Raw genomic sequence first — 26,887 nt, 5'->3', positions numbered from 1 at the left:
TGCTGCACCAGCAGGGTGCCTTTGGACGGCCAGCTGCCAAAATAGCATGCTGAGGGTGAGAGAGGAAAGCTGAAAGATCTGGCTCATCAAATGTATCGTCCTGCTCCGCAGTGGGGTTCTCGGTTCCATTCCAACAGAATAAAATTGGATCCGGCTTCCTTCCCCACTCCCAGTTTCTTAAAGAAAATGCCCCCCCTCCCCCCGTTACCTGCTTAATATTTTGGAAGTTAAGGCCCGGCTGAAGAGACAAGTTGTGCAGTGCAAGAGAACTACAGGGGTGTGCATGTCTGCGGGGGATCACTGCTAGGCTGGCTGCTTGCTACATCTGGGTTACTTGAAGACAGTTGGCAGGTACATGGGAAGAAAGTTGGTGGTTAGTGTGTGTGTGGGGGGGGAGGGAGGTGCAGAGAACCTGGTCTTGTTGGGTTTTTTTCTCTGGCCAAACTACTTGGGCAACCCTGCCCCTCACGCGCAGGATACCTGGTCATCAACCTGTACTGAGGAGCTGTACAGACCTCGCATGTCCAAATTGCCCCCCCCCATTTTCTTGGGGTTCACCTCTTTGCCTGGTTGACTTCAAGCGTGTCTTTCAGCCACTAGGACTTACCTCCTCCAAATGCAGAGTTTGCTAGGCAACCTTTCATTCCCCCCCCCCAGTTGCTTTCAGACAGGCAGAAGAGGTGGTCTCTTTCCCTGTCTGATCCAAGTGATGGCTTTTGTGTAGATATGCAGGGCCCAGGGGGCATTTCCAACTGACAAGTGCTTCTAGTGTGCAACTAGGGCCAGACGCTTTCACATTCTCTTCTCCCCTTCCCCAATTCTCACCTCTTTGGGATCTGAGGAGGACTGAAGCAGTTCTGTGTCTCTCCCAAACACACAAGTCTGGTTTGTCTTCTGGCTGATGCTACCAAAGGCAGTGGATTGCCGTGCTCTATTTGGGTTTGTAGCGAAGGAGGTAGGAAAGCTAGTGGGAGTTTTGTGAGCGTCTTCTCTGCCAGTTCTGAACCAGCAGCAGGTTCTTTTGGGTCAGTTCTTTCTCAAATCCTTAAGCAGAGGAAGGCCTCTTATTTTGAATTAAATTTGGGGTGTCACCATTCTATCTGTGCAGTGTGTGTGAGACCTATGGGCTGTCTGCTCTTGTCTGAAGCCTTATGATTGCTCTGGGAGTGTCACCTCTAAACGCAGGTTGTTCTGCTACGTCTCTGCTTCAGAAATGATTAACTGCTCCGATTGCATCTGGTCTGTGTAAAGATTCTCAGACTAACCTTTCTCTGTTTGAGACTGGTAAGCGGCTGCCAGTCAGAGTAGGCAATACTAAGACAGATGGTCTAAGACAGTGTCATATGTTTAGTGGTCAGATGCAAAAGAGGGTTAGGGTACCCTTTCATATTTAACAGACTGGAGATCTTAGAGACCTACTGCCATTCAGAGTATGGGGCTAGATGGACTAAGTCTGACTTGGGTTGACAGCTTCTTATGCCTATGCTTGCTTTGCTTGCACACAGAAGGACCTAGATTCAGTGGTGGACATCTCTGGTTAAAGGATCTCTTGAAGCAGGTGATATCCTGAAACACTGCTGCCACTCAGAGTACATGCTGTGAGGCTAGATGGAACAGCCGCCTGTATAAGCCTGAGCTCTGCTTCTGCACCAGAACTGGCTATCAAATTTGAATCATACCAAAGTCTCCCTCCTTCATTGGGAAGCCAATTAGTTAAGACTGCAATTCCCTTCAGCACCTGCTTTGTGGAAAGGCAGTTCCTGGAGAAGATCTAATCTTGGTCAGTCCCTACTTACAAGGGAAGGCATACAGGCTTGTTCTCAAGATTGTGAATACTGTTTCTTTGTTTTTTAAAGTCAAAGCTATATTTTGCAACCTGTATAACTTACACAGACTCACATGATATTTAATATTTATTCTGCTAGACCTAGAGAAGGACAAGGAGTACTTGGATAAGGCCATACTCCCTTGATCACTGGCGTTCTTAGCACCCGTGGAGGTCCTGCGATTCTCTATCCTGTGACACACTTCAAAGCCTATTTCTGCAATCGTAAAGGGCTACACGTTCACTTGTGTTTTCAGAAGGATGGCTGAGATTCTTAAAAGATCCTAAAGCTAGAACCACATCAGCGGCATGTTTTTCTGTGGTGTGGAAGTAAGCACAGCCCTGCTCTGTAAATAGATACATAAAAACTAACCACAGGAGGACATATTTGGGAGGATGCTTGAGCAGGGCGACGACAACATGGAAAAGGCACTATGATGCGACATTTTCCCAGCAGCAACTCATTATAAACCTGTCTTCCATTAGGGTGAGTTAACCAAGTTGCTAGTTCAGAGCTAAGTGGAGCTTCTGTGTTCAGAGGCAGTGTATTTTTGAATGACGGTTGCTGGGTGGGGAAGTAATGGAGAAGGGATGTTGCTTTCATGCCCTGTGTGTGGACTGCTCAGAAGTATGTGACTAACCACTATGGGAAAGAGTATGCTGAGCTAGGTGTGAAGGCTGGCCTTGTGTAACTGGACGCTGACGCCTCGGTTTTAATTCCCCCGTTCCCCCAGCCCGAAAGAGGAAGGAGAGGCTAATTGCAAAACAGAGGATGGTGGAAGAGTCCGGTGGCCACACTTTGCTGTTCAGGCCTTGGGTTTGTTGTGCAAAGTGTGGGGAATCAACCGCTAACTGGAGAGTGGATTTTGGTTGTAATATCTGAAAATGTTGTTTTGCTGTGCTTGGTAAAGAAGTTGAAGTGGCTTAATAAAAGCTGTGACCAAAACCTTGTTTCATTTGTATTTGATAGGGGGGCTTGGGCAGGGTCGCCTGGTGGCTTTATCTGGGTAGAGGAACCACTTCCATTATACTGAATCTAATTTCTGGGAGGCAAGCCTATTCTGGGTCTGGAAGCTCAGAAGGCAGTGCCTTTCCCTTTGTGCCTTGTAACCTGCAGAGGAGGCCTTGCTCGGGGGGGCTTTCACTGTTGGGGGCATGGACTGGGGTGGGAAAATTCAAGGGCCCCCAGTGGGGTTCCCCAAATCTTGAATTCCCTTCCTAGGGAGGCTCATTTGTCTGATTCCTTTCTGAAATCTGGATGGCTTTTGGAGGCCTTTAGGATTCTCAAGGGGCAAAGGAACTGGTTTTAATCTACCATTACATTAGTCCCACATGATGCAGGCCGCAAGCCATGCCAGAGGGCTCATGGCACAATACTGGGGAAAGCTGCCCCCTCCATTATTAAATCTAGAGGCATTACTGCACTGCAGCTGGTCAGCTAGAATGCACTGGGAGGGGTGGGCCAGAGAAGACCCCTGTAATGACATGGATGTCTTTCAACAGGCAGCCACAGCTCCATCTCTCAGACGGTGGCTGCCTATCAGATCTCAAGCCTTGGCCACCATCACACAAGTAATTTGTTGTAAGCCCTGCTTACAAGAGGTCTTGACGCAAGACAAACACAGCTCGGAAACTGGTGCTTAGGGAAATTTATTGAATCCATGCTCTGCTGCTGATGTGATGTAATTCGGAAGCATCATCCTTCAGCAAGCTTGTCCCCTGTGAGGCTCGGTTTGGTGTGGTGCTATTAAGGGGACAGGCTGACATTCCAGGCCTTAGAACCGGGTTCCTAGGTCAAACCAGGAGGGGCCCAGCCCTTCGAGGAAATCCAGCTGTTTTTACTCTTTCCGACAACTCTGCTTAAGAAGGAACCCTGCGTTCTAGATCAATCTTCCTTGCTTCTAGGCTGAGTGATTGAGCAGCTACACCATGTAACCAGGTTATCGTGCCTTCACTTCCTGAACCCACGGCTGCCTCGACTTTTACTTCCCTCTTTTCCCCTCTGCAGGGATCACGGAGAAAACCCTTGACCTGAGTTAGTTACTGAAGGGTTGAGAAGCTTGCCGGGGTTGAAGACCTTGAATCCTCTCGCTCAACTCCTTCCTGGCAATCTTGGAGTGCTGGGGTTCCTTTTAGACTCCAAAACTTTCAGAGGGCTCCTTCCTTCCAAATGAGTAATTTGGAGAGTGTGTCTATAAATGGAGCAGGATGCCAGCTGGAACTTCAGCAGCGAAGCATCGCCTCCTCTGTTCCAAGGGGGCAGCGGCAGCAAGTGAAATTCAATCTGGCTGAACAGCTGCAACCAGGATTAGTGGAGATCGGCGCCTCTGTAGGGTTGAGGTATTCTTACTCTCACCTCGGTCCTTATGACTTCAGCGAGGAAGCATTCGGTAGTGGCAACCTTCTTTTGCTGGATTTCCGCTTTTCACAGAGCTGGCAACAGTAAAGAATCCCTTCCCCCGCCCCCCAAAGAGTTGGCAGCCCCAAGAATTTTCAGTAGCACCCACGTAGCATTCTAGCCTGGAAGATGAAGTTGGCTACCCTTGCAGAAGGGCCCACTAGTGTTCCTTGCAAAGTTTTACACGTGTTTTAATGTGAACAAACCTATATAATTAACAAACGGTGACACGCCATTGAAAGGAAGGAAGGGAAGTCCGCTTTGGCCAATAGTCCCAGATTCCTCCAACGTGGCCAGGTCTTGCTGACTGGGGCAGTGGACAGGAAAGCGAAGCTGAGGGGAAGGACTGCGGCCACTTGCCCCAATCATCAGAGGTGACCTCGCGGGCCAAGGTGAGCCAGTCAAGAAGGATCCCTGGCAGACAGGGCTGGCTCAGCTCCTCTGGTTTGTGGCCCAGGAGAAGAGCGGCTTGCGGAGCCTGGGTTTCTCGGCGTGGAGGATCCGCACTGTGCGGGGGGAGCGCCACACCTTAATGGTGCAGTCATCGCTAGCGGTCAGGAGGAGTTCTTGTTCTACGGGGCTGAAGGCCACTGAGTTGACCACGTCGTCGTGCTGCAGTTTGGCCAAGCAGATGTTGTAGTGCCGGTCCCAGATGTAGCCGTGGCGATCTTCAGCACCGCTGTGGGCGAGACAAGAGGCAGACCTGTTGAAAACCTGGGGGAAAGGGTGCCTTTCCTTTCCTTGGAGGGGCATCTGGGCTCCTACCGATCTCTTTCAGGATTCCTGCTACTGCGGTCAATGACTGGTACCAGATTTGGAAGCTGGGATGTGGGCCTTTTGCTTCCCAGTTCCTGAATTTTGGCAACTGGAATTAGTTCAACAAATCTGTGCTTACAACTTTTCTTCAGGCACCTAATTCAGTCCCTCAGTTTATTTTAGAGAGAAACAGTGGAGGCGAGGTTAGAACTTGTGCACAAATGTGGGGAGGGGAAGGGGCTGCAGCAAAAGAGTGGGGGACAAGAGTGTACCAAATGAATGAATATAGTCATGGACCTTACAACTTTGCTGATCCCAGATTGCAGGAAGCCCCTACCCTTCCCAATTTAATAAATAATAAAACAAAGCTTTCTAGTTGTTTGAACTGAGAACTTGGGGATGCTTGTCCTTCATATCTTGTACTCCCGAAGGCCAGGAATTTTTTTAAGGTTTCCAAGCTTGTCCCTATTATGCCCTGCAGATTAACCTACCAGCCACAAACTTCTACTCTCCTTAAAAAGGGGGAGGAATTGCAGCTTGCACAGGTAAGTCATGGGGCAGGTATTTCCAGACATGCTGGACGCTCCCAGACCACTCCTTCCCACTTTCAAGCTGTGCATCATCCTTGTACGCAGATAGCGAAAACTCTCAAGCAGCAAAGGCCAGAGCAGTCTCTGTCTCTTACAACAGAGTACATTAGGAGTAAGCATATCAAAATGCACTGTTCTTTTTGCTCTATAAAATCAGCAGATTGGCTGACCTGCTACTGCTTACCCTGGTTATCAGTAATACCGAAGAAACAGCAAGCAGGTAAAGCTAAATGGCAGGCAACAGCGTGGCTCAAGTATATCACGTCATATTCCTCTTGTCTTGCGGCTTACCTGGCTACAAAATCTCTGCTGACATCCAGGAAAATAAAGAAGAAGTCATCGCTGGGTGTGTAGGCCCGGTGAGCCCGCAGCGCTCGCTTCACTTCCTTCATCGTTTTGAGATCCAGGACATGCAGGTCGATTTCCTCGGCGATGGGCGGTGGCTGCAAAGGGTCGGAAATGACGCAGTCCTGAGGCCAAGCTCGGCTGTTCACGTACAAGTACCTGGAGAGGAGGGGGAAACTGTCACTGCTTCTTCACTCACTGTTTTTGGGACTGCCAGAACTTGCCGTCCAGGACCACCAGGCGCATGCACAAGGAAGGAACGGATTGCAACAAGAAGGGCTGATATAGGCCCAGAGCTGTGATTGCTGCAGGGGACAACTTGAGAGCCAGGGAAAGGTGATTTCCCGGGGTGATTTTAAGCAGTTTTGGTTTCCTGTCAGGAAGGTATGCACCCCCTTCACCCAAATCCCTTTCTTCCATTGAGCAAGGAGGAGGGGGGCTTGGAGGTGTGGTAGGAGAGGGGTGATGTCTGGATTCAGCTATGCTGCCTTTACTCAGCCATCTCTCCTTAAAAATACCTTTTCCCCCAAATGCATGCTCCTCCTCCCACACTTGCCACTCCCCCATTTCTTAACAGTCTTAGGTACCCAGTGACAAAGAACTAGATGGGTGGCTGTGCTCCCTTTAATCAAGCCTCTCTGGGTCACCAGTGGTCTGCTAATTACGAGGGTAAGAATATGAGAAGATGAGAACAAAAGTCCTCCCAGCTCACCATCCTAGGGTCTTCCAGTGGCCAACCAGACAGTGCTGGGAGGCCCACAAGCAAGGGAAAAAGGCCATAGCTTTCCCCCAGCAGCTGGAAATCTAAGGTAGATTGCCTTTGAACATGGAAGTTCTATTTAGCCATTCTCATGGTTATAACCATTCTCCATACATTTATCTAGTCCCTGTTTAAAACCATTTAAGCTGGTGACCATTGCTCCATGTTGCGCAGTGAATCCTATAAATTAATTAATTTAGTTTTGAGTCCAGTAGCACCTTGGAGACCAATGAGCATTTCAGGGTATAAGCTTTCAAGAGTCAAAGCTCCCTTCGTCAGATACAAGTAGAAATGCAGAGCTCCAAGTAGCGTGGTGTGAGAGCCAGTGTGGTGTAGTGGTTAAGAGCAGTGGACTCTAATCTGCTGAACCAGGTTGGTTTCCCCACTCCTACACATGAAGCCTGCTGGGTGTCCTTGGGCTAGTCACCGTTCTCTCTGAACTCTCGCAGCCCCACCTACCTCACAAGGTGTCTGTTGTGGGGAGGGGAAGGGAAGGAGATTGTAAGCCGGTTTGATTCTCCTTAAAAGGTAGAGAAAATCAGCATATAAAAACCAACACTTCTTATTTTGATCCAGTCAGAAGTTGGGAGGGATGTTGTAAAGAATGCTTACAAAGGTCTAGCTTAAAAGGACTCAGAGATCTCAATTTGTAACTCGCGTCTGAGGAAGGGAGCTTTGACTCTCGAAAGCGTATACCCTGAAACTCTTGTTGGTCTCTTAAGGTGCTACTGGACTCAAATCTAACTGTTTTACTGCAGGCTAACATGGCTACCCTCTGGAACTAAATTAATTCATGCACCCTTTGAAGCAGTATCTTCTATCTGTCTAACCTGAATTTGCTGCCCACCATTGGCTGTCTCCAACTATGAAGGAGGAGCTTTTCCCAGCCTTGCTACATAAGGCCCTTTGAACTGGGCCTGGGACTGTCTCAATGCAAAGTGAGTGTTCTTCTGCTGAGCCACAACTCTTCCCCGTTTCCTTTATCAATAACTTGTGTAGTGTCTGGCTGGCACAACAGTGTGATATGGTGGCTAAGAAGGCCAATGCAATTCTGGGCTGCATCAAAAAAAGTATTGTGTCTAGAACAAGGGAAGTAATACTACCACTGTATTCTGCATTGGTCAGACCTCACTTGGAATACTGTGTCTAGTTTTGGGCTCCACAATTTAAGAAGGATGTTGACAAGTTGGAGGGGTTCCAGAGGAGAGCAACCAGAATGGTCAAAGGTCTGGAATCTATGGCCTATGAGGACCTAAGGAGCTAGGTTTGTTTAGTCTGGAGTAGAGAAGGTTAAGGGGTGACATGATAGCCATGTTTAAATATTTGAAGGGATGCCATGTTAATGAGGGAACTAGCTTGTTCTCTGTTGTTTCAGAGACTAGAACACGGCGTAATGAATTTAAACTGAGAAAAGCGATTCCACCTAAATATTAGGAAGAACTTTCTGACAGTGAGGGCGGTTCGATGGTGGAAGGCCCTGCCTCGGGGGGGGGGGGTGGAGTCCCTGTCTTTGGAGGTCTTTAAGCAGAGGTTGGATGGCCATCTGTCCAGAGTGCTTTGATTGTGGGATCCTGCATGGCAGGGGGTTGGACTGGATGGCCCTTGTGGTCTCTTCCAACCTTGTGTGATTTTGTGATTTTTGGCAACGCCCCTTACCTGTGGTCAGGGGAGAGGCCCATGCCAATAATGTGTCCATGGATATCGATGACGTGGTCTAGCGAGTCAAAGAATTTATCAGAATCTCTTTCTTCTCCAAGGACCGGGCCTGCTGTTGTCATTTGGTGAGGCAGGATCTGCTTAATCCCTGGGGGAAAAATAATGGGAATGGGTGAGGGGAAGATTAAGCGGTCACCAGCCTATGCTGTGTGTTGGGCAACCATCATTCTGTGCTGAGTGCACATTGGAACTCCGATCACACCAAGGGTCCATCTTTCCCAGCATTGGGGCTGGACTAGATGACCCTGGAGGTACCTTCCAATGATTCTATAATCCTCTTTTCAACAGCAGCCAGTCAGATGCCTCTGGATCACAGCCCTGCTGTTTCTGGTCTCAGCCATCTGGTATTCAGAGGTATACTGCCTCTGGAGGTTCCATTTAGCTATCCCAGCATTGCGGTTAGACTAGATGACCCTGGAGTCTTTTCCAGCTCTATGATTCTATGATCCTCTTTTCAACAGCAGCCAGTCAGATGACTCTGGATCACAGCCCTGCCATTTCTGGTCTCAGCCATCTGGTGTGCAACGGTATATTGCCTCTGGAGGTTCTATTTAGCTATCCAAGCTCTGAGATGGTCCCAGCCTTTTAAAAAACCAACTGATCCTTACATGCACAGTTTCCTGCAAAGTGACATGGCTCTACCTCAGACAGTAAAGGCGTTCCTTATGCTCATCATTTTGAGCCATTTTAGTTCCACAAGTGGAATATTTTTAAAATAAAGCCATTGCTACTCGATCGCAACGATGACTCTAATGAAAATCTGAAAATGAAGAAAAGCAAAGAAGCTATTCTGCGCGTCCTCTCTCCACGATAGCAAAGAGAGAACTGAGGGATGGCCACTCCCCTCCCCTCTGTCATGTGACCGTTTTGGCGGGAAGAGCCATTGACTAGAGTGAAAATGGACAAGGGGGGAGAGGAAGTATCCCTTCTAGAGCTTTCCACAAAAAGGTTATAACTGCATGCGCAGTTCCCATGTGTTCCTGCACAGAACACCACTCGATGAACCACAGTTATAGGTAAACAACACTGTTTTTCTCTGCAAAGGCCCCTTACCAATCTGGTGTGGCGAATAGGTGAGGCATCCAGTGGTGAAGATCAAGTATTTCTTCTTGCTGCAGCCCTCCATGGAGAGCAGGTTTGGCTCGGGAGGCTTCGTCCGCTTTTTCGCCAGCAGCTGGGCCACCTTTGTCTCCATCTCCAGTTCCGTCATGACCGGCCGGACGCGCCCTTCAATGATGTCTGTTAGGAAGCGGTCCAGCCCATCTCCAGCTTCTGCTTTGCTCTTGGCTCCCGGGGAGTCCTCAGCAGACGGCTCTGGTGCTGCTCGGTGTCTGGGCTCCTCCTCCTCCTCGCTGTCACTGCAGAGATCAGCGGCCTGGCTGGTGGCTGCGGCCGGGTTGGATGCCAACTGCTCTCCTTGGTTTGACAGATCTGGGGAGTCGTAGCGGCTGCAGTCCACCACCATCACCGTCCGGATGGTGCTGGCGTTCAGGTTCTGGAGTTTGAAAAGCCGTTTTACCACGTTCATGTTTTCCGATTCTACACCCTGCATACGTAAGAGAGGAAGGAGGGTTAGGAGGAGAGGCACCTATTCTCTCCTCCCACCCCCCGGTGTCTGATGCAGCCACTTGTGGTCAGGTGGGCCCTTACCTGGAAGGCATTGTTCAACCACAACACAGAGCAAGAGGTGAGGTAGCCGATGCGGTGCAAATTGCCAGAGATCAGGTTGGTTTCGTTCAGCCAGCAGCCAAAGACATCATAGGGCTTGTTGCGCACCCGGGACAAGAGTGTGAAATTTTCTGGAGAAGGGAAGGACAACTTCAATATTCCCCATAGGCAGACTACGTGCCTGTCCCAAATTAAGAAACTGTCTACTGGCTCAGTGGCCAAGCAGCTGCTTTGTGTGCAAAAGGTCCCAAGTTCAGTCTTTGGCATCTGCACTTACCCAAGCTGATAACTGCAATCTCGCCTGAGGAGGAAGTGCGGGGCCCCATGAAGACCCCAGACACCAAGAGGAGCGAATCGTCGGCGTTGAACTGCGAGAACTGAGTGTAGCTCCAGTTGAACTTCTTCATGTTGGAGCTATGCAAAAGGGAGAACTTGAGGTCGTTGTTCCAGATCTGTGGAGGGGGAGCAAAAAACCTCATCAGCTCCTTTCTTTAGGCCTCCCCTCCCCAATACATAACCAGGTGAGAACAGAAGACTTAGGGGAGGGGAGATTTCACAAGCAAAAGACCAGGGCTTGGTAGACGCTGAGCTCCTGTGGCCGTGCAGATGAGCCATGCAGTGGGGTATTGGTTGCAAAAATTCAACTCTCCAGCATGCTCTTTAAAGGAGCAAGTTCTTTAGCACACCCTTGTGGGGGTGGGGCTCCAATGTAGAGCGCCTGCTTGGTGTGCAGAAGGTCCCAAGTTCAATCCCAAGCATCTCCAGTTAAATGTTCTCAGGTAGCAGGTGTTGGGAAAGACCATTCTTTGCTGGAGCTCCTGGCCAAGCCAGTGCAAGGAGACAAGACTGAGCTAGATGGTCTGACCACAAAGCTATACATGTTTAATACCATATTTACCAAGAATGAAGATCTTGAGTGTAAGAAGATTCTCCCCCTTCCCATACAAAAAAGGCTTTTTATAACTCTGTATAATTAACTTGTAAAACAACCCCCTCTTTTCTTGATGGCATGTGTGGAAAGCCTAGTTTTCCTTTCTGGCCAACAGAGGTATGTACAACTTGGAGAATAATTTCTATCTCTTCCTCCATCAGCTGGCTATCTAAGAATCCCATCACTCTTACCACCCTCTGTATGTCTTCTGCACAGGCAGTACAAAGATAACAATCCACACCTACATTTCAAGCTTGCTGTTTCTCTTGGATAGAGAGACTTGTTTTTTTGGGTTATTACAAGTCCTATTCCTCACCTTGATGGTACAGTCCTTGGAGCACGAGGCAAACATGTAGCCATTGTGGGAGAAGCTGAGATGGAGGACTTGATCACTGTGCTCCTTCAGAGTCTGCACTTCAACGCAGGGGATGGTGTCATACAGTCTCTGGAACTCGCCGTACCAAGAAACGGCAGCTGTGACAAGAGGGCCAGTAAGTAAAGCCACCACTCACAGGCTTCAAGGACATCCAAGTAGACTCCCTTTTTAAAAAGCAGATTCTTCTCTGCAAGGTTTGTAATTTTCCATCAGCTCCACCCTCTCCCCACCCATCCTTTTACTGACTGCTTTGGACTCCCTTGGTGAAGAAAGCGCTTTCTTATTTCAGAAACGGAACAGACTTCTCTTAAGAGTTTTTTTTTTTAAAAAACCATATCCTCCTTTTCAATTAATTTGTAAAGCAATGAACAATTATACCCCGCATGAAAATCAAGTATTAAAAAAGATTAAGGATACCAAGTATCCTAAATCACAACTGTGAATTATATCCAATAGACATCAAATTTCTTAAGAAGGGGTAAAACTATGGCACCATGGTGCCACCACAACAAAGGCCCTGTCATGCACCCTGACTCTATTGGCCAAGGGACATCCTGCAGGGCACCTGATGTTGATCTGAGAGGTGAGGTAGGTAAGTATGGCAGGGGATGGTTCTCATAATAACCTAATCCTAAACCATTTAGAGCTTCAAAAGTGAGCAAGTGGACTGGGAAACAAATAGCCATTCCAGTGGAGCTGGAATGATATTGGAGTGTTCTGCTCCATTTGAGCTGTGGTTAGTAATTCTAAACTTTCTGAGCAAAGACAACGCAGACCCACAGTTTGATTCAATCTGGATGTTATTAGGGTACAAATGATAACAGCTCAGTTGATCTTTTCCAGGAAAGGGTGTGGCTGACAAATCAGCCTACACTGGCAAAAGGTGCTCCTGATGCCATTGCTGCACCTGGACAATTTAGATGAAGCAAAGGATCCAGGATCAGTCCCAAGCTGAACACTTGATCCTTAAAGGGGGAATGCAACTCTTTTCAAAACTAAGTTGTGCCTCTGGTCTCAGATCAGGTGAAGAAACATCCAAGACTGTCTTTTTACCCACATCCAGTGCGTCACTGCTTACAGATCTGGTTTCATTACTTTCACAGCCTCCCTAGAGTTTGGTGAAAAAGACACCGCTGGATGTCTCTGCACCTCAAACCTGAAAATCACACCTGCATCGCATGGCATTCTGTATGGGAGAGAACATGTTACCCCTCTGGCAACCATATATTACAGCATGGAACAGCAGTTGTTCAGCACAATTGTCTGGGACAGGCCCTCAAGGAATGAACTGACCCATGCAAGTATAGCCCCACCCAGCCTTGCCATTGCCTTCCCCAGTCATCTACACTTTGCCCCCAGCAAGCTGGGTGCTCATTTTACTGACCTCGCAAGGATGGAAGGCTGAGTCAACCTTGAGTTGGTTACCTGAAACCGACTTCTGTCGGGATCGAACTCAGATCGTGAGCAGAGTTTTTGACAGCAGTTCTGCAGCTTACCACTCTGTGCCACGGGGCTCTTTAAACTCACAGAGCTTAATAAACTCTCCTTTAAAAAAAACAACTAAGCCAAACACATAGGTATTGATGGAGCACTTACCTGGGTGTCGTGGGACATCTCGAGCTACCCCGTAGTATCTGTAGAAAAGTTCCTTCCATAGGACTTCATCCTGAGCCACGGCATGCCACTGGCGGCAAGCCTGTCCTGCTGAGAGCACATCTTTGTAATCCAAGTACAGGAAAATGTCAAAGACGATGCTATCGGGGAGAAGGGGGTTACCCCCACCATCCATAGTGTCATTCTGTCACTTCCACGTTCCCTGGGAAACACAAATGGGGAGGGGAGAAAGGCCAGGAGTTATGGGCAAGTATAAGTGTCTCTAGTTTGAGAACTGGATTAAAACAATAGGAGTATACTGCAGTGAAGCTCCTCTCCTCTCCTGGAGCCACAAGCAATGGGGCACCTCTTTCTTGACAAGCCAGTATTGAGCCCTCAGGAGTGAAGTCCAGTCATTAAGGTGCATCGACTGAACTCTATAAAAACACTCTCTACTCACCTCTGGTGATGACCTCTGAGAAGGTGTGTTTAAAGCTGCATTTTATTAGACTTGTTTAGCCCAGGTGGCTGGGGTTGCCAGTTAGAGAGAAAGCAGCAGGAGTCCCCAAAGTCTCTCTCTCATACAATGACATCTGCCTTTCCCCCGCCCCATCTCCACTGACCAATCCTGTTCTCCTGGCCAGTTTATTACACCCCACTTTTCAGACAGTCTTCTCCCACAGCAGCGTGCCTTGATCAAGAGGGACAGGCCTATACCCTCAGGCTTACAAACGTAAAAGAGAAGCTGAAGATGGGAGATCGGCCTGATAATGACTGCATTTCTTTTCAGTGGGGGGCCAGGTGGTGCTTCCCTCTCGGGTGGTCTTGCCGGGAAGGCGATGCAACTATCCTGCAGCTACTCATTTGGCGACAGAGGCCGACACCTTCCTTTGGCAACCCCTGGGCAACTGGGGCAGAGCTTTCTGGCAGAGACAGTGGAAATCAAGGTCCCGAGGGATGCTCGTTTTGTGGCTCGGGCCAGGCTGGTCTCCATTGTGCCCTTCCTGGGGGACAGAGAGGAATGGGGGGGGGTCACCCCCCTGTGGGAGAGGCCAAAGCAACCTCCCCCTCGCTCCTGTGGTCCTTGGGCATCTGGCAGCAAATGCCATCTGTGCCCAGATTCTCCTCTCCTAGCTCTCTGCTTCTTGCAGATCTAAAAAGGGACCTCACCCCCCCCAGTAATCTCTCCAGTTCCCATAAATGTGATTCTCCCCCCCCCCATCTCTCCTTTTCACTTCCCCCATTCTTTCCCAGTCTCCCAGGCAACCAATACTCACCCCTCATTCTTCAGTAGCCCCTCTCCCAGCTGCTTTCTCCGTCACTTCCGGCTTTCCCGTCCACTTCCTGTTTTGGTTACTGGGGCCGGTCTTTCCTCGTTTTGCAGCTGGCCGCCGTTCTCGGCCACTTCTGTCGGTTTCCTCCTGCGCAGGTCGGCCAGTCGCTGATGGCAGCTCGATTCTCCGATCAGGCCTTACGAGCCGAGTTCAGAGCGCAAAAAAATCCTAGTTTTTGCCACCAGAGGGAGCTCCGCGCCTCTTCTCTGCAAGGTAGGTTTGCATCTGTCTCTGCATTAATTGTTGTTTGCTCCGGCGACTAAATGGAACCTCCATGTTCAGAGGCAGTCTGCCTCTTTGGACCAGATTAAACTTGCAGTTTGGGATGGGAGGAAGAAGGCAAGGCGGGAGGAATGGAGACTGCTTATGTGGCTGAAGTTTTTTTAAATTCAATTGTATGAAGTTTGGGGTTCTGTGCGGGGTTTTTTGGTGGTGTTGGGGACTCCAGTTTAGTCCATGCAATATCTAAAATGTATGGAGCTTAAAAAGGTAAAGGTCTCCTGTGCAAACACCGGGTCATTCCTGACCCATGGGGTGACGTCACATCCTGACGTTTCCTAAGCAGACTTTGTTTACAGGGTGGATTGCCGTTGCCTTCCCCAGTCATTTACACTTTATCCTCAGCAAGCTGGGTACTCATTTTACCGACCTCGGAAGGATGGAAAGCTGAGTCAACCTTGAGCCGGCTACCTGAAACCGACTTCCATTGGGATCGAACTCAGGTCATGAGCAGAGCTTGTGTGTGAAGTGCTGTCAAGTTGTAGCCGACTTGTGGCGACCCCTTTTTGGGGTTTTCATGGCAAGAGACTAACATAGGTGGTTTGCCAGTGCCTTCCTCTGCACAGCAACCCTGGACTTCCTTGGTGGTCTCCCATCCAAATACTAACCAGCGCTGACCCTGCTTAGTTTCTGAGATCTGACGAGATCAGGCTAGCCTGGGCCATCCAGGTCAGGGTGAGCAGAGCTTAGGTCTCCCTTAATAGCTAGCCATCATGTTGGCTAAATTGGAACCTCTGTGTTCAGAAATTGTCTATTTGGAGTACCAGATGCTGGAAGTAAACAGGGGAGATTGGTTGCCTTTGTGCCCTGCTTGTTCACTTCCCAGGGGCTTTTGATGGAAGCAGGATGCTTGGCTAGGTAGGTGGACCTCTTGTCCAATCCATCAGGGCTATTCTTTCTTTTAATTTGCAGATCTACACAATCTAGAGCGGCAGTTAATTTTCTGCAAACACTGCTGGCAACCTGTGTTTTGGTTCCTGGTCATGTGGACAAAGTACGTACATCCATGCTTTTTGTTTGGGTGGGGTCAATGGACGGAATCCCACCTGCACGTGCGTTCAGTCTTCCCTGGTAGGAAGGAACTTATGAGCAGTCCTTGTGGTTAAAATGTTTGTGTTATTGTTGCCGACCTCCAGGTGGTTAGGAAATTAGCACAGGAGCGACGCAACATAAAGTTACAAGGTGCAAAAAAATTCTATTAGAAAAGTTACAAGTAGTAAACAACATCAATGCACAAACAATTTATCCAATGTGATCCTATATCTACAAAGTCCAATGATTACTGATGTATGTATATTCAAAGAAATAAAGCGGAAGAAACGTTGCTTTGTGAGATGACACGGGAATACGGCCGTTTCAAATTTCTTCAAAACAATTCTTCATCAGTCGCCAATCGTCAAGAAACTTGATTCACATAATATTTGACTGCAATCAACAATACAGGATAGTCCCCATGTTCCATGTAGGATACAAACAATGTAGCATCAAACAATGTGAATCAAGTTTCTTGACGATTGGGGACCGATGAAGAATTGTATTGAAGAAATCTGAAACGGCCGTATTCCCGTGTCATCTCTCAAAGCAACGTTTCTTCCGCTTTATTTCCTTGAAGATACATCAGTAATCATTGGACTTTGTAGATATAGGATCACATTGAATAAATCGTTTGTGCATTGATGTTGTTTACTACTTGTAACTTTTCTAATAGAATTTTTTTGCACCTTGTAACTTTATGTTGTGTCGCTCCTGTGCTAATTTCCTAACTAACTCAGTATCAGTACAGTGGTGTCTGCTTTTTCTATGACCTCCAGGTGGTGGCTGATGAATTCCCGCTATTACAACTGATCTCCAGGTGACAACGATCAATTCACCTGGAGAAAGTGGCCGCTTAGGCAATTGGACTCTATGGCACTGAAGCCCCTCTCCTCTCTAAACCCCGCCCTCTTCAGGCTCCACCCCCAAAATTTCCAGGTATTTCCCATCTTGGCAACCCTAGTTTGTGTGCATACAGCATTTTTGAACAGGTTGCAAATACAAGTTAGACAGAATATGAATACAAATCCATTCTGTGTTGGTTTCATGTTCTTCCATGTGAAAATCTCAACTCTGAGAATTTGGGAATCAGTGTTGTTGTCGTAACCTCCTAGGAGTTTGCTCTTTTTGGGTAAACAGCCCTTTGTGCCTGCCCTGGCCTTTGATCTCTTCCCGGAAGGACAGCAGGGATGATTAATGACCAGCCAGCCTTCTACATCCTGCATATCAGGGTCTACTGGATCATTGCGATCTGAGCATGGCGTGTGCCATATTCCTCCTCATCGTCTCTGGCCTGCTGCTTATATCTCCCTCCTATGCCCGGAGAAAGCCGCCTCCTCAGGAGAACCCCATTGACAAGATCCGTGCTCAGGCAGACTTCAACCCCACCCAGGTGAGAATGTAGGACAGGTGGCTTTGGGATGTGTGTTGTAGGCTGTAGGAGCAGCACAATCCACCCTTGTTCTCACGGGGTGGGGGAGATAAAGGAAGTCTCATTTTTAGGGGGGAAAACTCTCTTAAAATCTGCCTCCATGCAAGCCATGCTTTTGCAGTCATTGGCTGAATTGCTGTACTGTCACAGCAGGTTCATGCTGTGAACACTTTTGGAGTGGATGGTACATGTTTTGATATTTGATACTTTTGGATTTCTGTGAATATGCGTGCATGTTACATTTCTGTGTGGCTATGGTCTGCACTTTTTAGAGGTCAACTTTCCAGTTTCTTTCTTGCTTGCTACAGCATGTTCATGAACATTCTGCAATGGCATGACATTCTCTAACAGTGGATTCCCAGATCCTGACATACATTTTCTTTTGGTAGAAATGGTCTCCTGGCTCTAATTAAAAGGTCAATCCTTAATTTCCTGTTACCAATTCCTTATTTGTATGAGCTTCAAAATGTTTCAAAGAGCAGATGTTTCCAGAAGAACCTCTTTCCAAGTGCCCTGACCAATCAGGGAGGTTGCCTGGGCTGTGAACTTGTAATTTTTATCCCCTCACACTGTGGTGTTTGTTACAGCCTCCTGGTTCACCTTTCCTTTATCTCTCCTTTGCTTGGCAGAAACCTCCCTGCCAAGCCACTGACAAAGGGCGCCTTAGTGCAGAGTTGTGCCTCTGACAGGATCCAGGTGCCACGTCCACTCCTCTTTTTGTTCTAAAATGTTTTCACTGTGAGTAACCTTGCTTGACCGTGCAGCAGCACGGTCTTTTTTAGTTTCAGTTTGAAACGGTCAAATCTCATTTTAAAAAATGAGTTTTTGAATTTTGATTTTCATAAATTAAGCATAGAAAGGAGTAGGAGTTCAATAGCACCCAAAAGAACAAACTTTCTGGCAGGGTTTGAGCTTTCGTGAGTCACAGCTCACTTCTTCAGATACAGCTAGAATGTGACAGATTGTGCTAGGCCAGGTCGTCTCCGGTTACTGCCGGCTACTGGTCTTGAGAGCAGGCTGTTAGTAGTTCAGGAATACAGGAATCTGGGGGTGGGAGCTGGAAACCAAAATAAAGTCGGCGTGCAGAGGCAAAGTCAAAAGTCTGGTCCACTGGGTCAGAAGTCCGTTTATCAATGTCTAGTAGCGTCAGCAACAAAAGTCAGAGATCCTTTTGCAACAATTGCTTTCACGACGTCTGTCTGTTCCAAGCATGGTTTTAAGCTGTTTCTTTGCCTTAGTTCTCATCCTCAGACAACTCACAGTCTTGGAGCCGTCTTCTTAGTGCCTGTAGGTGCGCACTTCTCCTTTTACTTTGCAACTCCATTCTCCCTTTTTGCCTGTGCTGTTGAGTGGCTTCAGGTGAGCTGGATGGGTCCTGCTTCTGTGGAGTTACAGCTGCATCTGGTTGTGCCGAAGGAGGTGATTCTGTGTTTACTTCCAAATCCTCAGCAGGGCTGGTGTTTACTCCTACCTGTTGTCCTTCACCCTGCTCTGCATTCTCAGCTGCCTGAGGTGCAATGCCCGTTATTTCTCCCTGCTCTGGCTCTTCCGCTGATGATGCTTTGCCTGTCTGGGCCATGACACAGATACAGCTAGAATGTGACATTCTAGCTGTATCTGAAGAAGTGAGCTGTGGCTCACAAAAGCTCACACCTTGCCAGAAATTTCGTTAGTCTTTAAGGTGCTACTGGACTCCTGCTCTTTTCTACTGCTAGTGACAGACTAATGCGGCTACCCATCGTGATCTATAAATCAAGGATAGTCACTGATACAAGCCACTAAAGAGTCATGAAACTGGTTTCAAACCATCTCAGTCTTACATTTCTATTCCACCTTTCATCCCTGATGTAACTGCAGGTGGCGTGCCTCAGTGGGTGTGGGGGTGTTCTTGGGGTGTGTGTGTCTCCCATCCTGGCACTGGCCTGTCCCAAATAACTCTCAAACGCTTCAAAGCCAGCTCACGGTGCATTCCTGAGAGGAATGCCTGCCCAGGGCTTAGAAGGCAACGCGGCTGCGCTGCCACCAAAGGAGGTTTCTGCCCCGCTGAAACCTCCTCCCAGCGCAAAAAAAAAGGTGGCGTATCTCGCCAAAAATAAAAAGGGGCGTTCCCAGGCTGAAAGGGTTTTGTGGCCCTGCCCCCAGTTTGGTGCAAGAATGCTTCCCGGGACGCCATAATGCCCTGGGAATGTCTCCTGGGATGCCAGTGCAGCCTTCGACTACATTCGGACACCGGCAGAAGGTTCCATCAGTGTCCTGGGCCGGCACTGCCATAGCAGCGCCCTGCGACTGGCGTCCTGGCCTTCCCGCCAGCGTTCAGGCTGCTAACACCGGCATTAGCAGCCCGGATGCAGGTGCGGGGGAGGGGGCAGATGCCGGCGCGGCGCCTTCCTGGCCTCCTAAGGGCTTTTGCCCTGGAGGCTCAGGAATGCACTGTTAGTCTTACATCCCCCTTCTGATATTTTACCATTTTGTATTCCTTCTGCCACAAACATATACAGTAAAGTTTCATGAATGCTTATGACAGAGACCTTTTCCCCACAAAATATACACAAATGATCCAGGCTAATTGTATGTGAAAAATCTGATCTCTTGAACCTCAACACATGGGGCAGAAAGGCTGGGTACAAATTTTGTAAATAAAATAGTAAGCTTGCTGTTCTACAGGCTTCCTTATCCAGCTGCAGCAATCAATTTGCCTGTAAGCAATTTGAATGGTGGTCTTATTTTCTAAAAAGCACATTACAAAAACATACATTTGAATATCTGCAAATGTGAGAGTTGAAAGGATCGCAGATAACAGCTGCTGGAAAGGATCCTTCTCTGTCTGAGGCTGAATGGCTGCCAGACGGCTGAGGCAACACGGAGCTAGAGGGCTCAGGGCTCTGAACTGGTAAAAGACAGTTCCAGATGTGATTCTGTGTCGATTGTGTCTCTTTGTCTAGTTTGCTGGGAAATGGTATCTTGTTGGGGTAGCCTCCAGGTGTGGGCACCTGAGAGACAACAGCCACAGGCTTGAACCGGTGAACATAATGGCATCCGTCATCAGCAGCACCCATCAGACATCCATGTTGATTAGCACCTTCCGTCCACTGTGAGTATTCAGGTGAGCCTGGGTGTGGTCAGCTGTGCCTGGCGAGTGTTTTGTATGCGAATGTCTGCTGGCCTTTGCCTTGAGACTGGGCATTCCTCTGTTGTTTCCTTCAATGCATGTACAGATTGCCAGTGTACAAGCTGGGGCTCAGTTTGCAAAAGAGAAAGGAAGTGCTGGACTCCTGTCCTCTGTCTCAGTGCGCTGAATCCCTGATGGGCAGAACAAAATGTCACTCTGGTTGTTTATGCATGGGTACTTTCACTCACATTTGCCCCCGGTGTGTCCCTGTTGTTCCTTGGAGTTATGCATGAGTTTTCTGTCCATTAGAGATGACCTCGCTGCCAGCCCTCACAAATCCTGGGACTTAACCCGATTCTTCCCTCTCCCCTGAGCTCAGCCTTCTTGAAATCCTCATGCATAAGGCAAAGCGTGGGACATGCCTTCCTTCCAGTCAGAGGTCGCCTCGCTCTCCCCGTGCGTTTTGCCCTTGTTTTCCAGATGCTGTTTTAGCCAGAATCTGGAAAATGCTGTCAAAACGTGGCGGGAAAGCGAAGCTACCTCTGACCGGCGGGAAAGGCATGCATAATCAAAAGGAAGCCCCAAAGCAGTCAGCGGGGGTGACTGAGGGAAACGTCCCTGCATAAAAGGCCTCCTTTTCATCCACATCCTGTAGCAAGGAGTTCCATAAGTCACACAATATGTGAAATAGTTCTTCCTTTTTACCAAGTTGACCATTGGAAATACTTCCTCACACGATGCATGTGACCTATTTCTAACTGAGCTTCCTGGAACATGTGGAAAGGCCCCTCTTTTGAAGGTGGCCATCCCTGGACGGGGCACATATCACAGGAACCAACCTGGCTTAGATCAGCTGGTGGAATGTGCGTGTGCATTTGTCTTTCCCTTTGTCTCTGCAGGGATGGTATCTGTTGGAATATCAAGCAGGTCTACTTCCCTGCCAAGACGCCAGGCAGATTCCTCTTGAAAGGTGTGTTGGAGAACAGCAAGGCTGTGATCAGGGGTGTGTGTGTGTGCATAAGCTCTCTGAGTGCTGGTTGCTGGGGTTGGGGGCAGGCTTTGTCCTCTGTGCCCCTGCTTGTGGGCCTTAAGGAGCATCAGGTTGGCCATTGCAGGAAACAGGATGCTGGTCTAGTTGGACACACCTTGGCCTGTTTCAGCAGTGCTCCCTGTATTTTTCCAGTCAAAACTCTGGAAGGATTAAAAGAAAAGGACTCCCTGCTCTTCATTTTTCCCTTAAAACAAAACAACAAAAAACTGCTGATGGAGTTTTTTCCATTGCATTGTCTTTATGGCTATAGTGCTTAGCGTTTGCACAGTGTGTTTCCAAATGCTCAAATTGCTTTGGATGCAATACTTGTATTACAACAACCCTGCAAGGTAGGCTGGTGGGAAAAGCCTTCACCTGTTGAAATTCTTCCTGTCAGGCCACTGAGGAGCATAGAGGCTTTATCTGTCAGTAAGAAGCAACCCTTTGCTGAACTGCATCCAGGAACTGAACTGACATTTCTTCACGATTGCAAGCTTGGATCCCTTTATAAAGAGATTAGACAAATTTATCGAGGGCTGGATGGGATCTCCATGTAAAGCAGTCAGCTTTGACCTGTTGTGGGCCTGTGGGACCATTTGGCTGAGAGCTATGAGAAACAGGATGCTGAGCTAGATGTATCCACCATGGCCTGATTCAGCAGGGCTTGGTTCTTATGCTCCAGAGAGGCTTCTGAATTCAATGATAGAACGCTTCATCAGATTGGATGCCTGATGCAATGAGTGTGGGCGGAGAAGGTTTACTTGATAGCCACCTGGGGAAGAGTTCTGTTGACCTTGAAAGCTTGCACACTTTGTGGTGATTTAGTTGGTCTTGATAAAGGTATTTTACCCTTCATGGGGTTTGTGATTTTTAACCAGGTCGTGACAGGCCGATCGACATCGTAATTGGGGATACCGATTACACGAGCTACGCCATCGTCTTCTATCAGAAGTCCCGGCAGATCTCTGTGAAGCTTTATGGTGGGAACTTCATTTTTCCCAATAGGGATCCAAAGGGGCTTACAGCATTCTCTCCTTCTCAATTTTATCCCCACAACAGCCCTGTGAGGCAGGTTTGGCACAGAGAAAGGAAGAGTTACCCCCCCCCCCTTTAACATCAATCCATAGTAGCCCTTTGTGGTTACTTATTGGTAGGGTTGCCAGGTCCCTCTTCACCATCAGTGGGAGATTTTGGGGGGCGGAAGGTTGGCTTTTGAAGTATGTGTTCTGTTACAATTCAGAAAGCCAAATGTTGAGAAATATGGTTGTAACATCTCCTTATTTGTCCTTCTGGAAGCACGAACCATCCAGATCAGTGATTCCATCACGGCTAAGTTTGAGCAGCTTTTGGCTGGGGTGGGGCTGAACGACGACTTCACATATTACTTCCCCACTTATGGTAAGTTATAGACTGCCCCTCCCCTCCCCTATTCCATGTGAGTGATCTTAAAGATAAGGCCATAGCTCAGTGATGGAACATGTGCTGCGCATCATGCAGAAACAGCAGCATTGCTGGTTAAAGGACTTTATGTAACTGTTAATGCCATTGTATTCCCTATTACTATGTATGGGTGTGAAAGCTGGACATTGAAGAAAGCTGATAGAAAGAAAGTAGATTCCTTTGAAATGTGGCCAACTGGATTGGCCAGACCACCTGCTTTATTAGCAGAAGATCCCAGATTCAGTTCCTGGCATCTCCCGTTAAAGGTATATTTCGTAAACTAGTATTGAATGACCTTTCTGTGCTTGAGACCCTGGAGAGCCACTGCTAATAGTGAACATAAGAAAGGCCCTGCTGGATCAGACCAAGGCCCATCAAGTCCAGCAGTCTGTTCACACAGTGGCCAACCAGGTGCCTTTAGGAAGCCACAAACAAGACGATTTCAAAAGCACCATCCTGCCTGTGTTCCACCGCACCCAAAATAATAGGCATGCTCCTCTGATACTAGAGAGAATAGGTATGCAGCATGACCAGTATCCATTCTAACTAATAACCATGAATACCCCTCTCCTCCATGAATATGTCCACTCCCCTCTTAAAGCCCTCCAAGCTGGCAGCCATCACCACATCCTGGGGCAGGGAGTTCCACAATTTAACTATGCGTTGTGTGAAAAAATACTTCCTTTAATCTGTTTTGAATCTCTCGCTCTCCAGCTTTAGCAGATGACCCCGTGTTCTAGTATTATGGGAGAGGGAGAAAAACTTCTCCCAGTCCACTCTCTCCAAACCATGCATAATTTTATAGACCTCTATCATGTCTCCCCTTAGCCGCCTTCTGTCCAAGCTAAACAGCCCTAAGTGTCCTAACCGCTCCCCATAGGACAGTTGCTCTAGTCCCTTAATCATTTTGGTTGCTCTTTTCTGCACCTTCTCAAGCTCTGTAATATCTTTTTTTAGGTGTGGTGACCAGAACTGTACACAGTATTCCAAGTGTGGTCTCACCATAGATTTGTACAAGGGCAGTATGATATCAGCAGTTTTATTCTCTATTCCTCGTCTAATTATGGCCAGCATGGAATTTGCCTTTTTTACGGCAGCCACACACTGGGTTGACATCTTCATTGAGCTATCCACCACCACCCCAATATCCCTTTCTTGGTCTGTCGCTGCCAGCACAGATCCCATCAGTGTATATGTGAAGTTGGGATTTTTTGCCCCAATATGCATCTAGTGAGCTAGGTAGACTCAGTGAGTTAGGTGACTCAGTAAAAGGCAGATGTTCTTACATCTTTCCATCCTCACCTGTTTCCCCTCTTCCTGATAGCAATGCTCAGCCAGGTACTGAAGACCAGAGAACACTTTTTCCATTCAGCTCTGACCAACTGGTGGACCTCCACTGATAGCATGCATCTTCTCGGGGAACAGCTTCTGTTTCCGTGGGCTTTTGAAACCCCAAAAGGAGAGGGTGCCGCTAGAAAAATGGATTTTATTCATTTAAGCACTTACAAAGCAGTCCCTGGCACTTACAAAGCATATTGGTCCAATATGCCCAAGAGGGCTTGCAGAGAAAGAAGTAAAACGTTTAAAACCATCACTGAAAACAAACAAAGCTAAGAGAACAGTATTGGTGGATGAAGTGGAACTCATGGTTTTTATCCTCCACCCTTGTTTGTTTCAGTGTAACAATGATACCTTGTTGTAATTCACCTGGGATTTGCCCTGAAACTATTTTCGGTGCCATAGAGTAGGAGCAGGGGTATTAAAGAGCTCCTGAGCATATGCAGAGTGCATTTTACCACTGAATAATAATGGCTAGGCAGCGCTGCAAGAGGGAAGCACCGTGTATGTTGCCTTGAACACCATGGAGGAAAGGTGGGATAAGAAAATGGACAGACACCTACATGTAATAAATAAATAAATAGATGGGACTTCTGCAAAAAACACCCAAACCCTCAAAAATGTCCTTGTCCCCCAAGCCAGAAACTCATCTTCACCGCTATACCTTTGTTGTTGTTCGGATTGGTTTGGAGCTGCTCGCTGCTGGGGGATGGGTGGGAAGAGTTTCCTGTCATGTTGCTTTTATCTGAGGAGGTGAAATTATCATTCATTGTTTGATTCATTTTTTATGTGTAGGGTTTTGTGACTCAGCGGACCAGTTTCACATCCTAGATGGTGAGCCGGACATCAAGATCCCCTCCCCCCATTATATATTCTGCATGGCACTTCGTTTTGTATGAAGAATTTATCACACAAAGATTATTGGTTCCATTTTTAGAGCAAGTTTCCAGTCCATGTGGCTGGTCTAATAGAGTACAGCCAACGCTTGGTGAAATCTCAGGCCTTGTTTCAGGAAAAGCTACAAAGGATCCCCAGAGGGCAGAGAGGGGAGGGGCTGTGGCTCAGTTTGTAGAGCATCTGCTTGGAATGCAGAAGGTCCCAGGTTCAATCCCTGGAATCTCCAGTTAAAGGGATTAGGCAAGTAGGTGATGTGAAAGACCTCTGCCTGAGACCCTGGAGAGCTGCTGCCAGTCTGAGTAGACAGTACTGACTTTGATGGACCAAGGGCCTGATTCAGTAGAAGGCAGCTTCATTTGTTCATGTGAGTTTTTATACACTGTCTCCTATATGAAGACTGGAACCAGGCTAAAATCCTGTTGGACAGGCTAGTGTATGAAAATAATATGCATAATATATGCAGGTTGCAGGCTTAAGTTTTTCTTGGTGTAGAATCCGGACTGTTCTGATGTGGAATTATGGCCATTCTTATTGAAGCTCAAAATATATGCAATTTTGATATGCAGAACCTATTATCCCAGGAAAGGTTACAGTTCTGTCATGTGAGTCCATCCCAATACTCCTTGACCTAGCTTGGCTTATGACTTTTGGGAAATACCTGGTTATGGGCAAAACCTAGAGTGTGCCGTTGGATAGAGGTAGGGACATTTTTGATTGGTCAAGGAATAGACCCTGCGGTAGGGTTGACAAGAAGGTGGAGTTTAGGGATTTGGGTTTCGGTCTGGCTGTTTTTGGTTGGCTGGAGGAGATGGAGCTGAGTGGATCAGAATGTGCTGTGAATGTTTTTCTTACTGTCCCCCGATACTTGGTTTATTCAACAAAACACATTCCAAACGGGCAAGGAAAATACCTGGTGGCTTGTAACTACAGAATCTCTGGCTGTCCTGGGCTTGAATCTGAAGCCTGGGTCCTGATTGGTTGAGCTAAATCAATAGCCTTGAGGAGGTAGAGCTTTTTCTTCTTTCCACTCACTCCTTTTTCCCTTCCAGAGACCAAACATACGGGCACATGATGAATTCTGTGGACCAGGGCAGCTGACTGCAGAGGGCTGAGCTGGAGGGAGCCAGCCCGTGTCCGATCTGGCATTACCCTCCTGAGGACAATTCTTTGCCTATACCCAACATGTCAACTTTTTGGAAGTTCCCTTTCCCTTACCCTTGAAGTTTCTGTCCTGAGTTTTCTGAACCTTGACCTTGGATTAAAGTAAATTTAAATTCAATGCTGTTGTAGTTCATTTTGCCCTGCTTTGAAATGGAACATTTAAATCCAAGTCTTCCATCCTGCTTATATATCCTGAACTAAGGATATCTTGGAAAAGCAATCTGAACTGTCTAGCTGAATTTTGACAAAATCTGGTGTCTCCCCCACTAAAGAAGGTGTAGTCTTGCAAAAGAAGGTGTAATCTCATAATGGTGAGGGGGCGGGGGGAGGTAGGTCTCCTGCTGTAGTAGAGACTTCCTGGCATTAGCCCCCATTCCCTGTTGCTGCTTCACAGGCTGGTGGGGAGAAAACTGGGGGAGCAGTCACTGGTGTTGCACCAATATGTGACATAAACACATGAAGCTGCCTTATACTGAATCAGACCTTGGTCCATCAAAGTTAGTATTGTCTACTCAGAATGGCAGTGGCTCTCCAGGGTCTCAGGCAGAGGTCTTTCACCTACTTGCCTGGTTCCTTTATCTGGAGAAGCCAGGGATTGAACCTGGGACCTTCTGCATGCCAAGCAGATGCTCTACCACTGAGCCACAGCCCCTCCCCAGTGCTGCTGCAATACTGGAAGTGGCATTATCATGTTGGGCTAAAAACTAGAGTGCCGCCCTGACATGATAACATCACTTCTGGTTTTTCATTAGAAGTGATGGTGTGACTGTCCCTGCCCCCCCCCCCTCCTCACGGTGTCTTCCATGAGGATTTCGGTTGCGGCTGGCAACTGTATGGAGAAAGTATAACCGGTAATCAGCAAGCACCCTGGGGCTTG

The 26,887-nt window shown here is 47.8% G+C and overlaps 2 protein-coding genes across 2 annotated transcripts; one reads left to right on the top strand and one right to left on the bottom strand.

Annotated features, from left to right (window-relative positions):
- Nucleotides 1-4,620: 4,620 nt before the first annotated feature.
- On the bottom strand, nt 4,621-14,292 carry FBXW5 (F-box and WD repeat domain containing 5). Its single transcript, XM_056860396.1, has 9 exons — nt 14,236-14,292; nt 12,962-13,181; nt 11,306-11,463; nt 10,336-10,510; nt 10,041-10,189; nt 9,444-9,936; nt 8,331-8,478; nt 5,861-6,073; nt 4,621-4,902 (listed from the first exon to the last, which is right to left on the bottom strand). Exons 2-9 carry the CDS (start codon nt 13,152-13,154, stop codon nt 4,656-4,658), a joined length of 1,776 nt encoding a protein of 591 aa, XP_056716374.1. The 5' UTR covers nt 13,155-13,181; nt 14,236-14,292; the 3' UTR covers nt 4,621-4,655.
- A 2,569-nt stretch (nt 14,293-16,861) lies between these two features.
- On the top strand, nt 16,862-25,982 carry C8G (complement C8 gamma chain). Its single transcript, XM_056860961.1, has 7 exons — nt 16,862-16,996; nt 19,978-20,126; nt 21,044-21,114; nt 22,053-22,154; nt 22,471-22,572; nt 24,748-24,786; nt 25,899-25,982. The coding sequence occupies exons 1-7, from the start codon at nt 16,862-16,864 to the stop codon at nt 25,919-25,921; spliced, it is 621 nt and encodes a 206-aa protein (XP_056716939.1). The 3' UTR covers nt 25,922-25,982.
- The last annotated feature ends 905 nt before the right edge of the window (nt 25,983-26,887 follow it).

Source organism: Euleptes europaea, chromosome 14 (assembly GCF_029931775.1).
Source record: "Euleptes europaea isolate rEulEur1 chromosome 14, rEulEur1.hap1, whole genome shotgun sequence".
Classification (NCBI taxonomy): Eukaryota; Metazoa; Chordata; class Lepidosauria; order Squamata; family Sphaerodactylidae; genus Euleptes; species Euleptes europaea.
Note: the sequence above shows the minus strand (reverse complement) of the source record. Positions and strands in the feature narration are given on the sequence as shown.